At 43.1% G+C, this 12,926-nt stretch overlaps 2 protein-coding genes across 6 annotated transcripts in view; one reads left to right on the top strand and one right to left on the bottom strand.

Annotated features, from left to right (window-relative positions):
- Positions 1-11,286, bottom strand: part of ATRX (ATRX chromatin remodeler) — a 75,998-nt gene extending 64,712 nt beyond the window's left edge. For 2 of the 5 annotated variants that reach the window (XM_052673243.1, XM_052673246.1), the window contains exons 1-2: positions 11,115-11,286; positions 2,348-2,460 (exon numbers count right to left, since the gene is read on the bottom strand). In XM_052673243.1, the coding sequence (XP_052529203.1) occupies positions 2,348-2,460; positions 11,115-11,134 (133 nt within the window). In that variant the 5' untranslated portion in view covers positions 11,135-11,286. Of the gene's footprint in view, positions 1-27; positions 165-2,347; positions 2,461-3,066; positions 3,183-10,182; positions 10,473-11,114 lie in introns of those variants that run through there. The other 3 variants (XM_052673244.1, XM_052673245.1, XM_052673247.1) reach the window with 3 other exon arrangements.
- PGK1 (phosphoglycerate kinase 1) overlaps positions 1-12,926 on the top strand; it is a 156,799-nt gene that overhangs the window by 79,992 nt on the left and 63,881 nt on the right. The window lies entirely within an intron of this gene.

Raw genomic sequence — 12,926 nt, 5'->3', positions numbered from 1 at the left:
AACCCCCTCACAGCTCCTAGTGCTGACCAAACTGCACATGCTCCATCCACTCCACGGCTATGAGAGCGCAGAATTTCCCCTGTGACTGCTGCTCCCGGGCAGAGGCTGGTCACTTGATACAAGAGCAGGAAGTCAGTCTCTCCTACGCTCTCTCAATGATCCTCCTGCTGGCACCCACGCAATGTAGAGGAGAGAGACATCCGATACGAATGCAGAGGATAAAGAAACAACATAAGGCTGTAAAGTCAAGTACTCAAAATTTAAGAAAAGCCAGAATTAAGGTTATCCGTGCAAGTTCACTTATTGCTGCTACCACATACGCATCACAGTACACTAAATTCCACATGATCAAGTACTCCATAAGCATCTGTTACACATTTCAGTTGATTTATGTGTGTGTCATGGACATGTCCCAAATCCTGTGAGCCACACAATCATCTCCATCATCATCTCTTACCCTTTACAACACCTAATAATTAATTTATCCTCCATACTCTGCACAAAAATGAGATCCATTAATATGTAAACCTGATTTGGCTCCAATCACGTCAATCATTTATACACTGAAAAAGCAGTCAGTGGAGAAAAAAAAAAGCGTGAATAGGGTACTTCCAAGAGACATCATGTTATGCACAAAAAGCTAGGAAGTAAGCTTGCACAGTTAATTCCAGCATTTTCTAATATTTAAGTGTTTAATCCTTCATGCTTCAACTTTAATATGCTCTTTCTTTGGAAAAAATACATATCTAAACAATAATGAAGCACGTCTTCTATTAATTAGTCAGTGTAGAATTACAGCATCACAGAATGGCCTGGATTGGAAGGGACCCCAAGGATCAGCAAGTTCCAACCCCTCTGCCACACGCAGGGCCACCAACCTCCAGATCTGGTACCAGACCAAGATGTGCAGTGCCTCATCCAACCTGGCCTTGAACACCTCCAGGGACGGGGCATCTACAGCCTCTCTAGGCAGCCTGTTCCAGCACCTCACCACTCTCATTGTAAAGAACTTCCCCTTGACATCCAACCTAAACCTTCCCTCCTTAAGCTTAAAACCATTCCCTCTTGTGCTACTCACTATCTACTCAAGTAAAAAGTTGATTCCCCTCCTTTTTATTAACCCCTCATTTAAATACGGGTAGGCTGCAATGAGGTCTCCCTGCAGCCTTCTTTTCTCCAGGCTGAACAAGCCCAGCTCCCTCAGCCTGTCTTCATAAGGGAAGCACTCCAGACTTCTGAGCATCTTTGTGACCCTCCTCTGGACCCACTCCAACAGCTCCACAACCTCTGTGTACTTCTGTCTCACAGTATGTTTGAATTCTGAGACAAGCAGCCAAATTCTATTTGATATCTATACAGGATAAAGGGAAAAAAAAATAATCAATAAATTAAAAAAAAAAAGTATGCTATGTAGCAAAATCTCACCTTAAATGCATGCATCTACAGCAGTTCGATTTCTTATTCTGTTTAAGAAATTATTTGTGTGCTACTTTCTCCTTTGTTAACAGTTCAGTCAGATGCTGACACAAGGCAGACGGGACCACATGGCAGTACATTCTCAAGATAAACATCAAAAGGAAAACTGCACACCAGCAAACACACAGCTTTATTACTTACAACAACAGTTTAAAAATAAACTCCACACCACAGCCAACACACTCCCATTCTCCTGCACTCTATCATTTCAGTATAATTTTTAGCTCATGAAACAGCAGTGCCTGGAAAGTTGTGTACCTGTACCCAGTCAAATTTGGACACAAATTGTATATGGTACTGCTATGAAAAATTTCTGCTTCTTATGAATGCAATCACGCTATTTAAAATTTATTACTTATGTTTAACTTGTAAGTACAAATTTCTAATGCCATATTTGATTTAGTCCAGCATGTTTTTTCAGTTATTTTGTTTCTGAATGTTTCCAAATAAATATAGGCATCTTTTTCAGATAATTATGAAAGCACAATCTCAACATCTTCTGCCCCAACCACAAGGACTGCAAAAAGTTCACTGCCGCAAAAGAAACAAAATACTGCCCTCACATTCAGGAAAGATGAAAAAGGAACCACCACCACAGGCAAATGCATGCATGTTTGCCATCTCACGTTTCAGAGAAGGCAAACTACCAGCAGAATTAGCTTTATTCACATTTAAACGCATTATTTTAACTGAAAGAAATCTTGTGTCAAAGGCTGTATGTATTTATCAAAATAGAACCACTTAACTAAATCATACTGGGATTTTGCATAACTGTGCCCTGGTGAAGCGTGATACAATGAAATCACAACACAAAGATATGTGACTTCAGAATCATATATGTTTAAACTTAAAACATAAAATGCCATTTTACCTAGGCTTTTGGTTTTAGATAGTGCTGGAGGAGAGTTTGTGTCCTCAGATTCCTCTGATGAGTGAGCCAAGAAGTCATGGAGTTTCTGCACCAATGTATTCAACTTGCTTTCACTGTCAAAATAGAAGTGAAACTTGAAGTTACTGTAGGTCTCACGCTAATTTAGCATGCCTGAAAGGAGTGATGTTGAATCTCAATTAACACACATCTACAGGGGAAAGTTACTCATGACCTGAACACTTAATACTACAAAGCAAATAAAAACCATACAATTTTATTAAACCTTACACTAAAAAGAAACAAAAACCAAAACAACAAAGTAGCCTTTTTGATACATACACAAAAAAGCACTGAAGACTCTTAGGAAGAGCCAACAGACTCTTAAAGACAATAAACATTTTAAGCTGGTTTTAGCTAGGTGAACATGTGAGATTGTTCTTACCCAAAGCTTATATTAAACCAACTACATACATATACATACATACATAAATATATATATAATGCATTCTGCATTTATTTTGTCAAATACGACCAAGCACAATCAGATCAGTTCATGAGTATTATGCTTGGAATTTTCACCAGGCAGTTTTAGACACCAAGAATCACCTGTTTCCTCAATCATCACAGTAAAAAGGCAACAGTTTTGCCCCATGCTTTTGCTATAAAGGCATACTCCTTCATGATTCATACACATTCTATTCCCTTGCATTTTATGTCACCTATTTCATGCTCATTTTTTCCACCTATAGCATCCACAATTTCCTGGACAGGTGCCTTTTCCTGGCTGCAGTTATCCTGAGTAAGACCAAGGGCAGTCATGTCCTCAGACCCTGTTATCACAAGCTGCCACTCTCAGCTGTTGGTTGCTGCTTCCCTTCCAGACGCTATCAACTCCCAGAAATCTGCCAGCTGATAAGTCTGAGTCATCAGACCTTGTCTGCTATTAGATATGGTTTCTCAAACTGCTCAACTGTGTTATCCACTCCATAAGTCAGCCCAGTTAAAGGCTACAGACGTCTCTCCTTTTCACTTTTTTCTCCCCCCATCTCCCCGTTACTTTCAAAATTGTCTTTTGACAGCAACAGGAAATAATGTTCTCTTGCCCTGTTCTACAGCTTGTAGTGTCCTTTGAGTATTTATCAGAAGCTCAATCCCCTTGCTGTCACCATCTCCACTGTTTTCTGAACACATCAATAAATATCAACTCCCAACTTTCAACTTAACTATTATTTAGAAATAACTTGTCTCTCTTTATTATCTTCTAAAATGCTGTTACTGAAACAAGTTATAATATTCTTGTTCTCTATATAAAACATTCAGAACACTACGTGTGTCTTTGTGACTAATAGCTTAGAACATGATCAGCTACCAACTACTGCCTCTCATCCTAACTAGTCTAGAAGCATCATTTCCAGAACAAAAACGTTCATGCTAGCACATTAAAAGAATGTACAAACTAATACTAAAATGCCTCCTCAGCTTGCTTTTCCTCGGGATTATTCAGCATTTTGTAGCATCAGCCTGTATTAAGGAGTAACAGATTAAACTTAACTAAGGGTTACTGCACCTCTACCCGAAGGAATTACAGCAATGCTTTCCCTGCTTTTGTATAAAACCTTTTACAGCAAAATCCTTGTTCTTTTTAACATATTGTCACAAACTGACACAATAAATAGATCACAACATTTAAAATGTGCATTAAAAAATGCACAGGAGTCTAAAATTTAATAACATCTTAGAAGTAATAAGCAAAGCAAGTCTCACTCTGCCATGAATCAACCATCTCTATGCTATTTCCTAGCCATTTCAGGCTTGCACATATAAAGGAAAAGCTTCACCATCAGTCTAGAACTACTGCAACACAGTTTAGCTTAATTAGAACAAGAATGAAAGAAGACATGTCCTACTATTACTGGTTTTGCCATGAACTTGATTTGTGACCTTGAGAAACTATCACCCAAGAATACAATTCCTCACCTAAATTCAGAGCAAGTTCTGTAACCTTAACCAGCAACGGCTGGGACACCATTTATCCCAGTAACGAGTGAGACAGTCTGCATTATGTTAACTGCTATGACAAATGAACACAACGCAGAAGAACAAGGAGGGAGTGCAGGGGAGAGGTGAAGTGCTGTGTCCTCACCTAGCTAGACACAACAGACTGAATTCACTCTGCCTGCTAATTACTGTCCCCCTGTGCTTAACCCATCAACCACATTACCTAATGATCACTCTGTGTGGAACGAGTCAAACCACCTCCGACAAAATAAAATGCTACAGAACTGTTTCCATTTGCACCACATTCACGGGACAGCTGTGTCTCGTTGCAGGAGAGGTGCTGCAAATTCATGGCCAGGGCACAGGGAAGGGCAGGACTGCTCATTTCGGCAGCAAACCGGGTCATGTTGGATTACATTGTGAAACTGCGCTGGAAGAAACTTGTTATCACCTTCTATTTCTATTTATTCTCCCCTCAGATAGCTCTTTTTTTTTTTTTTTAAACGTAGGTAGAGAATGTTCCACCTATTGTCAAAATCTGGAAGAATGTTTTAGAGCCGTTTTTAAAAAACAAAACACACAGGATCCCACCACCTTCCAGACAAAGTTGGGTTACAAATGGCTCTGTAAGCCAGCAATACAGGAGCGCTTTCCAGCTTTTTATCCAACTCCACCAGTTTGGTTACAAACACGCTTTTGCGAAATGTTTTGCTTTTAAGTTCTCAGCTGCCTTAAAGATTTTAGGCAAATTCACTTTTAAACCATCTTTACAGTTGCTTCAACTTAAATTATTTTTCACCTTGGCATTTCCAAAGAAATACTGCAGAGTAGCAACTATTAAGCAGACAAAACTAAACAATACTTGAAAAAATAAAGAAAATTAAGACCAGATGATCTTTAAAACCACCAGACTGTAGGCCAACATCATCTATTTCTAACAGTATCTCTGTGATGGACAAACGTAACAACCCATAGCAGAAGTCTGAATATTTTAATTAAGACCAGAGGAAGAGGAAAATAGAGAAAAAGACCAGGCTTCCATCAGAGCACAAGACTTGACAACAGCTGCTACCCACTACCACACTACACGCGTTGCTCGAACTCAGTTACAGCCCAGTCCTGCAGACTGCTCAGGCATTCACAGCTGGAGCACACCAGGACTGCTGCAGCACATCTTTCAGCTCAGTTCTACCCAGAAGAAACCTGTTCATGCACTCCAAGGCCCCTTGTGTTATCAAGCAGACAGACTCTTCAAAAATGAACTTGTTTTAAATGCTAGCAGAGGTGCATCCAAAGCCCTGACGGAGACAAGAAATGACTTTTGAAAGCCTTCCTGTATCTAATACATTACTAACAAGAACATCTTTAAAAAATAACTGTTTTACTATAAGTAAAGCCAAAGCTGATGTCATTTAATTCAACATACAGATCCAGAACAGTTACAAGGTATCCTTCCTTCCCCCCAGCATGTAATTTGCCTTCACATCGCTAAAGTCTTGATATAATCAGGCCAGTATTCTGTCACCTGCAAACCCTCATAGACGTTTTTCATGATTGTAAGGAAAAGCGTTAAGACTAAGCCTGATATAAGGATGTATTGTGGTTGAACACACATGAACAAAATGGCACAAGACCTGTAGGAGAGCAAAGGATGACAAAATCTGGGAAAGAATTTGTTCCCTAATCAGAAGTCTGCCTCTCTGAGAAAATACATAACCAGAAAATAAAAGGAGACTATCACTACACCTATGCCACACTCACTGTATAAGCAATCGTTTTAACCTAAGCACAGAAACCAACCCAGATTACTAGCAGCCATTTCTTCTGCTGAACCTAGACCTGCTCTCTGACCTAACTCACTGCCCCTTTGCACAAATCTTTCTGCAAGCACAGGTGACAGAGGATATTAATCACAGTCTCAGTTGGAGAAGTTTATAAACTTCAGAAGTAGCAATATGATACCTGAACTTGCAACAGCAAAATCACAGTTGGCAGGTATGTGACACTAAGAACCAGGGAAGCACTGAGGCTGGGAGATCCCTTCCAGCTCTGAAGATCCCCTAGTGAGATCTCCTGCACAAGCAGGATCAGCTACAGCAGCTGCCAGAAACACAGCCAGGCCAGCGGGGCCGAGCACCTTCATTGCTGGAGCCTGCAGAGCCTCCCTGCTCAACTTGTTCCAATGCCTGGCCATTCTCGCAGTAAAACAACTTTCCTGTGCTCAGATGGCATTGGATTACACTGAACTCATTGGATACAGCCAGAAGGAGCCTGAATACTGAAGCTCTGACTGAAAAGAGGTAGACCTCTAGCACTACACTGAACTTGCAGACACTATGGTTAAGGCTTCATTAACACAGACTCGCTCTTTTCATGTTGGTTAGGATTGTTCTTTGGTCCTCAGGGCTCAATCAAGTAATACCTAATAGAGTTCAAGACATTTGATTATAAGGATTAAGTAACTTTGGAGTATAAGCACAGCACAAGAGGTTCACACAAGTGAACAGACTGAGTTCTCTCCAGACACACAGGGGGAAAGGTTCAAAATCACTAAGAGACCCTTTATTACGTTCAAAGAAGATTACACAATGTCTTTTTCTTGAGATGGCATCCAAACAACTGTAACAGGATTTGGCTGAGGGCTACCATGCCTTGCTGGGAAGTGAAGGGTCTTTTTTGTTTGGTTCTTGGTTTGTTTTTACAACTGCATTTTTAGTAGGCTTGAATACTATATGGAAGTCTGTAATTTCAATGGTAAAATAGCCTGTAAACTTAAAAACAGAAGTCAACCATGTGAAAACCTAAATATAGTATTTTCACCTGAGACAAAAATGATGGCATACTGTGTATTTTAATACATTAATTCAGGAAAGGAAGCTGAAACTAGCATACATGTAACCTACAAGACAAAGTACTGTCACAAAAGCTGAAGTGTGCTTTGCTTGAAGGGAAAGAAAGACTCCACACAATGGCTTTTAGTCTCTAATTCTAAGACTATCTTCTCCTTTGTTTCATTTGTCCTCCACTTTCTGAAGTTTGTAAAAGGTTCTCAATAAGACATCATTCATCACAAACCCTAAGAATTAAAGCTGGTTCCTTAGTTTCCCAGATCTACAACTACCAATCAGACCCATTACCCACTTTTCAGGGTTATGGCCCTGCTGAAGCACAGTTCTTTTATTTTCCAAAAATACAGCCATCTCAGATTGCCCCACTAACAATGCTGAATTTATTGCCAGAATTGTTGTTTCTACATTCTAGCAGATCTATCTGCTCAATACAGCTTCTAGCATTAGATGTATTAAGACAGAAAATTCTACAGCTATGCAGCGTGCAGATAAATAAACTGCCTTTCCTGAACGGCACTGAAGCCGACTCTGGGCAACAACCTGTGAACTGAAGTTGGTTTTTGTTCCATGGTTACGCTCCTGTTCTTAAAAAATAACACTAAAGATTCACACTGATCAATCCTTTATCTGTCTTGCATGAAAACTTTTTGTGGCTGGACATCACAAAAAAATTCTGACAGCTTAGTACTGCCCTTTAGTTAATTAGAGAACTTTACCTACTCACTATCTTTTAAGTCAATATTAAGTCTCCCATTATACCTGCCAGTGAATTTTGACAATTTTGTCTTCCCCCTCCTGACTTGCCACCAGAATTTGCAACACTGACCGACTCGTGAACCGATTCGTATTTCTAAACCACCTGCAGGCACAGACTCCAGCGATATGAAATGGGATTTCATGAGGGTCAGCAGTATCCCTAGGCCTCCCTGCTTACAAAAGGCCTATCTAGTGATCCCATCTACAAGCATCATTTGTCACAGCCGTTTGTTCTCGTGGTGAACATAGCGTGTTAGCACTGTCTTCTGTTCAGGCACTTTCTTTTGGTGAGCTATATACAAGGAAAAAGCATCAACCTTTACTTCCTTCATTACAGGTGTTGCAAGTGCACACGGAATCTGTGATGAAAATGGGAACTTCAAGTTTCAGTAAGGTTAGGGCCATTCCTTTCTCACACCACATTATCTCAGAGGAGAATAAGGCACCTCTACTTAAGCCCCACAGAAACCACAACACAAAGTACACAAAACCATAACAGACAGTACTATACAGAAACAGAAGCAACAGCCACTGCAGTAAGACTCTCTGGGAGGAATTTCACTTCTGTGTGAACACGTTGGCTCAAGGACACATCTGGCACACAAGGTGACAGCCAGCCTAAAGTTTTGACTATTTCCTCAAGAAAAGCACAGAATCTGCTTACACCCATTTGACAAGATTGTGTGACAGCCTACTAACTTGCACTGTGCCTTCAGACAACACGGACAATTACTATGGACTTATTTACTGTTAGATTATTGGGGCATTAAATAGCATGCCTCGTACAATCCTGAAATATAACTCACACAGAACAAAGAAATTCAAGTGATTAAGGAATACAGAACCCATATTGCACATTGGGAAGACTAAAGCATAAAAAGTTAACCTGAAAATTATAGGTAATGTTGGAACACCGCCTCCAGGATGGTCCAAGACTCAAAATTTGTTCTCTTTTTCTATTGTGCTTATTCCCTTCAATGTATGAAATGACTGGTAGGACCAACCCGGACTTTACAACAAAGATCCCTCCATTTTAAAAAGAAAAATAAAGCAAGTTTTATGTGAAACTGTGGTCCAAAAATCTCAATAAACAAACAAGCAGGGAGATGGTGCACGATGACAGAAAAGCAGCAGCTGGCAGATCAGCATGGCTTGCTGGAAATGAGAGCAAAGAACACTTTGTGTGAGCAGAGAAACGTGCCTGCATGTGTGTGCAAACAAGTGGAGAGCACCTCTGCCTCTGTTCCAATGCATCAATACATCAAGAGTGCATTCATAGTGCTTTCCTCTACCCTCCCATTCTCTCTAGTATTAGCAGAACTTGAACTGATAAAATAAGAGAAAAGCTCTTGCAATCAATGTGCTCATAACCCTGAAACCACAGCACCAAACAACATAATGCTTGATACCTAGCACAGAACTTTTCCCGTACATTAAAAAACTCATGATGAGCTCTGTGTGGAACAAGGATCATCCAAGACACCTGCACTGACTGAGAACTGAGTTAATGAGCAGAATAAGTCTGGAGCACCAAAAAATACTGTGTGCAGCTACGTACAAGTTGTTTGTCATAGGGCCTACTTACTGCATGGACATTCAACCCAGAGATTACATACAAACTCAAATCCACCTTGAACATACTTCCTCAACTTCAAGCATATAAGTGAAACTCTTGAAGTAATCCAATTTAACCTTTCCACCTGCAGGTAAAGGTCTGACCTTCAGTATTATCTAAACTCCACTGCAACGTATTCTAAAGCAGCCTTTTCCCATTAATTCCTGTGCTACGTCAACACAAGAATATTGAAGCAAAATCTTTATGCCATACAGAAATCAAACTCCACTCCTGCTCTTCAAAGACTGAAGATGAAAGAAGAAAATTCCTCTATTTGCATTTCAGCCTACAAATAAAATAATCAATCCAACAAAAAGCTGGTATAAACTGTCCCAATGCTGTAAAGGCGTGGGGAGGAGGGAGAGATGGGCAACCCCTGTTTTACAACATGAAGCACGCAGAAGAAATTGGTAGCTGCTGGGAAGTCATGCAGCACATAACGTATGTTTGTAGTGCTTATGACTTGCATCTAGCACGTGATCAGCATCAGTAACAACGATACTATAATTTTTTTCAGTTAGAATCTACGTACATACATTGTTTCCTCTGAAATTCTGAGGCATTAAAATCAAGCAGTACAAAAGAGCGAAAAAAAAAAATAAATAAAAATTTCCCACCTTTTAACTTCTGTTAAACTCAGTGGTCATCACTGAACGGCTCAGGGGAAGTCTGAAACCGGGGGTGAAGAAACACAAATACAACCTCAGAAGAAACTTGGCGGCTCGGTACCTACGACAGCATGCTGCTCCTCTTTCTTAACATCTTGTTTGATGCTGAAGTCAGACGCAACATTTTTGAGGGCTCAGAAACAATGCTTTATTGTTTACGATCTGCCTCAGGCATGTGGAATATTTCTGTGCGACTGACAGCGCTGATCAGCCCCTTCAGCCTAACTACAGACCGAAAACATCCAAGCCCAACTCTGCATTAAGGCTTTAACATGGCGCCTGGCGGCACCGGCTCGGTTTATACCAGCTTATTTAGTTTACGCAGCCGAATGGGAACGGTTCATCCCCGTCGGCGCGTCGGGAGCCGCCCCTCAGCGAGAGCGGGACGCGCTAGCGAAGGGCGCGGGAAGGCGCGGGCAGAGTACTACGAGCGGACACGTGGGGCGGGGGCTGACAGCCGCAGGGCACGGCGCCGCGGCGCCCACCGGCCGGGAGCGAGGACCGGGACGGAGTGGGGCGGAGCGGCGCGGCCCCGCTCCCCGCCCGACGACGATAGCCGCGCGCGGCGGTTACCAGAAGAGCGCCCGCCGCCGTCCCGCGCCCGGCCGCCTCCGCCGCCGTCCCCTCCCCCTGCGCTTCCCGCTCGGCCTCCCGCCGCCGCCCCCTCCCCCAGCCCGGCCTCCGCCGGCCCCGCCGCCTCGAGCACCGGCCCGGCCCCGCCCTGGCAGAACCGAGCCGAGCGGTGGCGCCGCCGAGGTCGGCCGACGGCAACGGCCGCGCACGCGGCGGGAGCGATGCGCGCCGCCGGCCCCTCCTCCCCTCGGCGGGGCCGGCGAGGGCCGCCGCCCGACGCCCCGGCGGTTGCGGGCCCCGGGTCGTACCTCATGGGCTCTGCGGTCATGTCTCCGCCGCCGCTGCTCGGTGCGGCCGGGTCGGGCCGGGACCGGCTCAGGCGCTGAAAGGAGACAAAGCCGTTATTGCCGCCATCGCCAGCGCCGCCGCCATCTTGTAGGAGAGAGGATGAGGGAGACCTGCCTCCTGCCGCCTTCCTCTTTCGCCGACTCCCATTGGCTCCTTGCCGCCCCCAGCGATTTTCTAATTGGGCCGCTCCGACGGGGGCTGTTGCTAGGGTCGTTTACGTCACGGTCCCGGCTTCCTCCGCTCCGATTGGCTGGGGGGAGGGTTACATCAGCGGGGGGGAGGGGCTGACGTCACGCACCGAGTCCCATGACATCATTTCAAAACAAAGTGCACTGACGAGTTTGACCGGCAGGGGGCTCCACCGATGGCGCCTCGGTGCGCCCGGCCCTGGGAGCCACGTGCCCACGCAGGAGGAACGTCGTGACAGGGCGCGCAGGGCCGTGGCCACAGGGGCCTTGGCCTCAGCCAGGCTTCTGCTGCTCCACACCCCTTCTTCAGAGCACAGCAGGGAAGAGCAGCTGGGTGGGTTTTTTTCCCAACCCAAGTCGTTCTTATTCTGTGATTCTATTCTGGGATTCCCGGACAGCAAGGTGTGACAAATGCACCCCAATAACCAAGGTAGACCTTGTTGAGCATGTTGAGTTGTTCTCCTCACTAGAGCTCAGCGCTGCTAGAATTTACATGTTGTTTTTTTTTAAAACAGTTCTTCAGGTAAAGAAGCCTAGTGATCAGTCCTTGCTGGCAGCATCATGTAAGATCTAGGTACGCCAAGACGACTTTCCCTGCTTCTACCAGCAGACCCCATGTTCCTATTAGATGTCAAAATCTGTATGAACAGCAGAGGACCAGGAGAGACTGCTGCTCAGAGGGGAAGAAGTGATGTGCTCCCATAAGAACGCTGCCAACCTGCAGTGCCTGGAGCAGCCTGGCACTTGTATCTCTCCACAAGGCCAAGAGAGAAGAATGGGTCACCAACACCAAGTCCAGCATGGGGTAGAATTAGAAACAGATGACAATTAGTCACTTCTTAAAATATAACCAGCCTTGAAAATTAAGGTTTTCTTCCTATAGAAATATAAAAGGTACCCACTCACCTAGGTTCCTAACAGTGTGCAAAATGAGGAAAGAAACATTAAGTGGAAGCCTTGTCAACTGAAGTATAACCTCTCCTTAGCATGTATTTCATTCTAAAAGGCAAGTGCAATGAAACAAATAGCATTTCCAAACTTCAGAACACGCACGCCCACATATCTCAGATAAATTCTACAAACAAGTCTAGAATTTGCTTTAAAACGTAGCTTTTTAGCCAAAAACTGCACCCAGCATTTACTGAATGCTATTACTAGCCAAAAAAACTGATTTCATAGCTTTTGTTCCTAGATTCTATCTCACAGTCAAAGCTGTAGTTCTAAAAGACCAAACCATCACTCGCTTTTATCTAGGTGCTGAAAATCAGTGCTAATTCTGACTGCAACAAATTCCATTAATAAACACAAAAAGCCATCTTAATCTGTTGCCACCCAATAGGTATATTAAACTGGAAGCACTACCTATTCTTAGTTCTGCATTAGTACTTCAATTGAGTGATTTAAGTAAGACAAAACGTTTATTTTCAAGGGATTGAGCCTGCTTTATGGCAGAGTCTACATTAGAACTATGAAGTAAAAAGATAAAGTAATCAATAAAGTTCAATATTCTTGGGAAATGCAAGAGGTATTTTTTAAAAATAAATTTGTCTTGAATTCACAGCTTATAACCAAAGATACACGTTA

The sequence above is a fragment of the Tympanuchus pallidicinctus genome, unplaced genomic scaffold, assembly GCF_026119805.1.
Source record: "Tympanuchus pallidicinctus isolate F22 unplaced genomic scaffold, pur_lepc_1.0 scaffold13, whole genome shotgun sequence".
NCBI classification, from domain to species: domain Eukaryota; kingdom Metazoa; phylum Chordata; class Aves; order Galliformes; family Phasianidae; genus Tympanuchus; species Tympanuchus pallidicinctus.
Note: the sequence above shows the minus strand (reverse complement) of the source record. Positions and strands in the feature narration are given on the sequence as shown.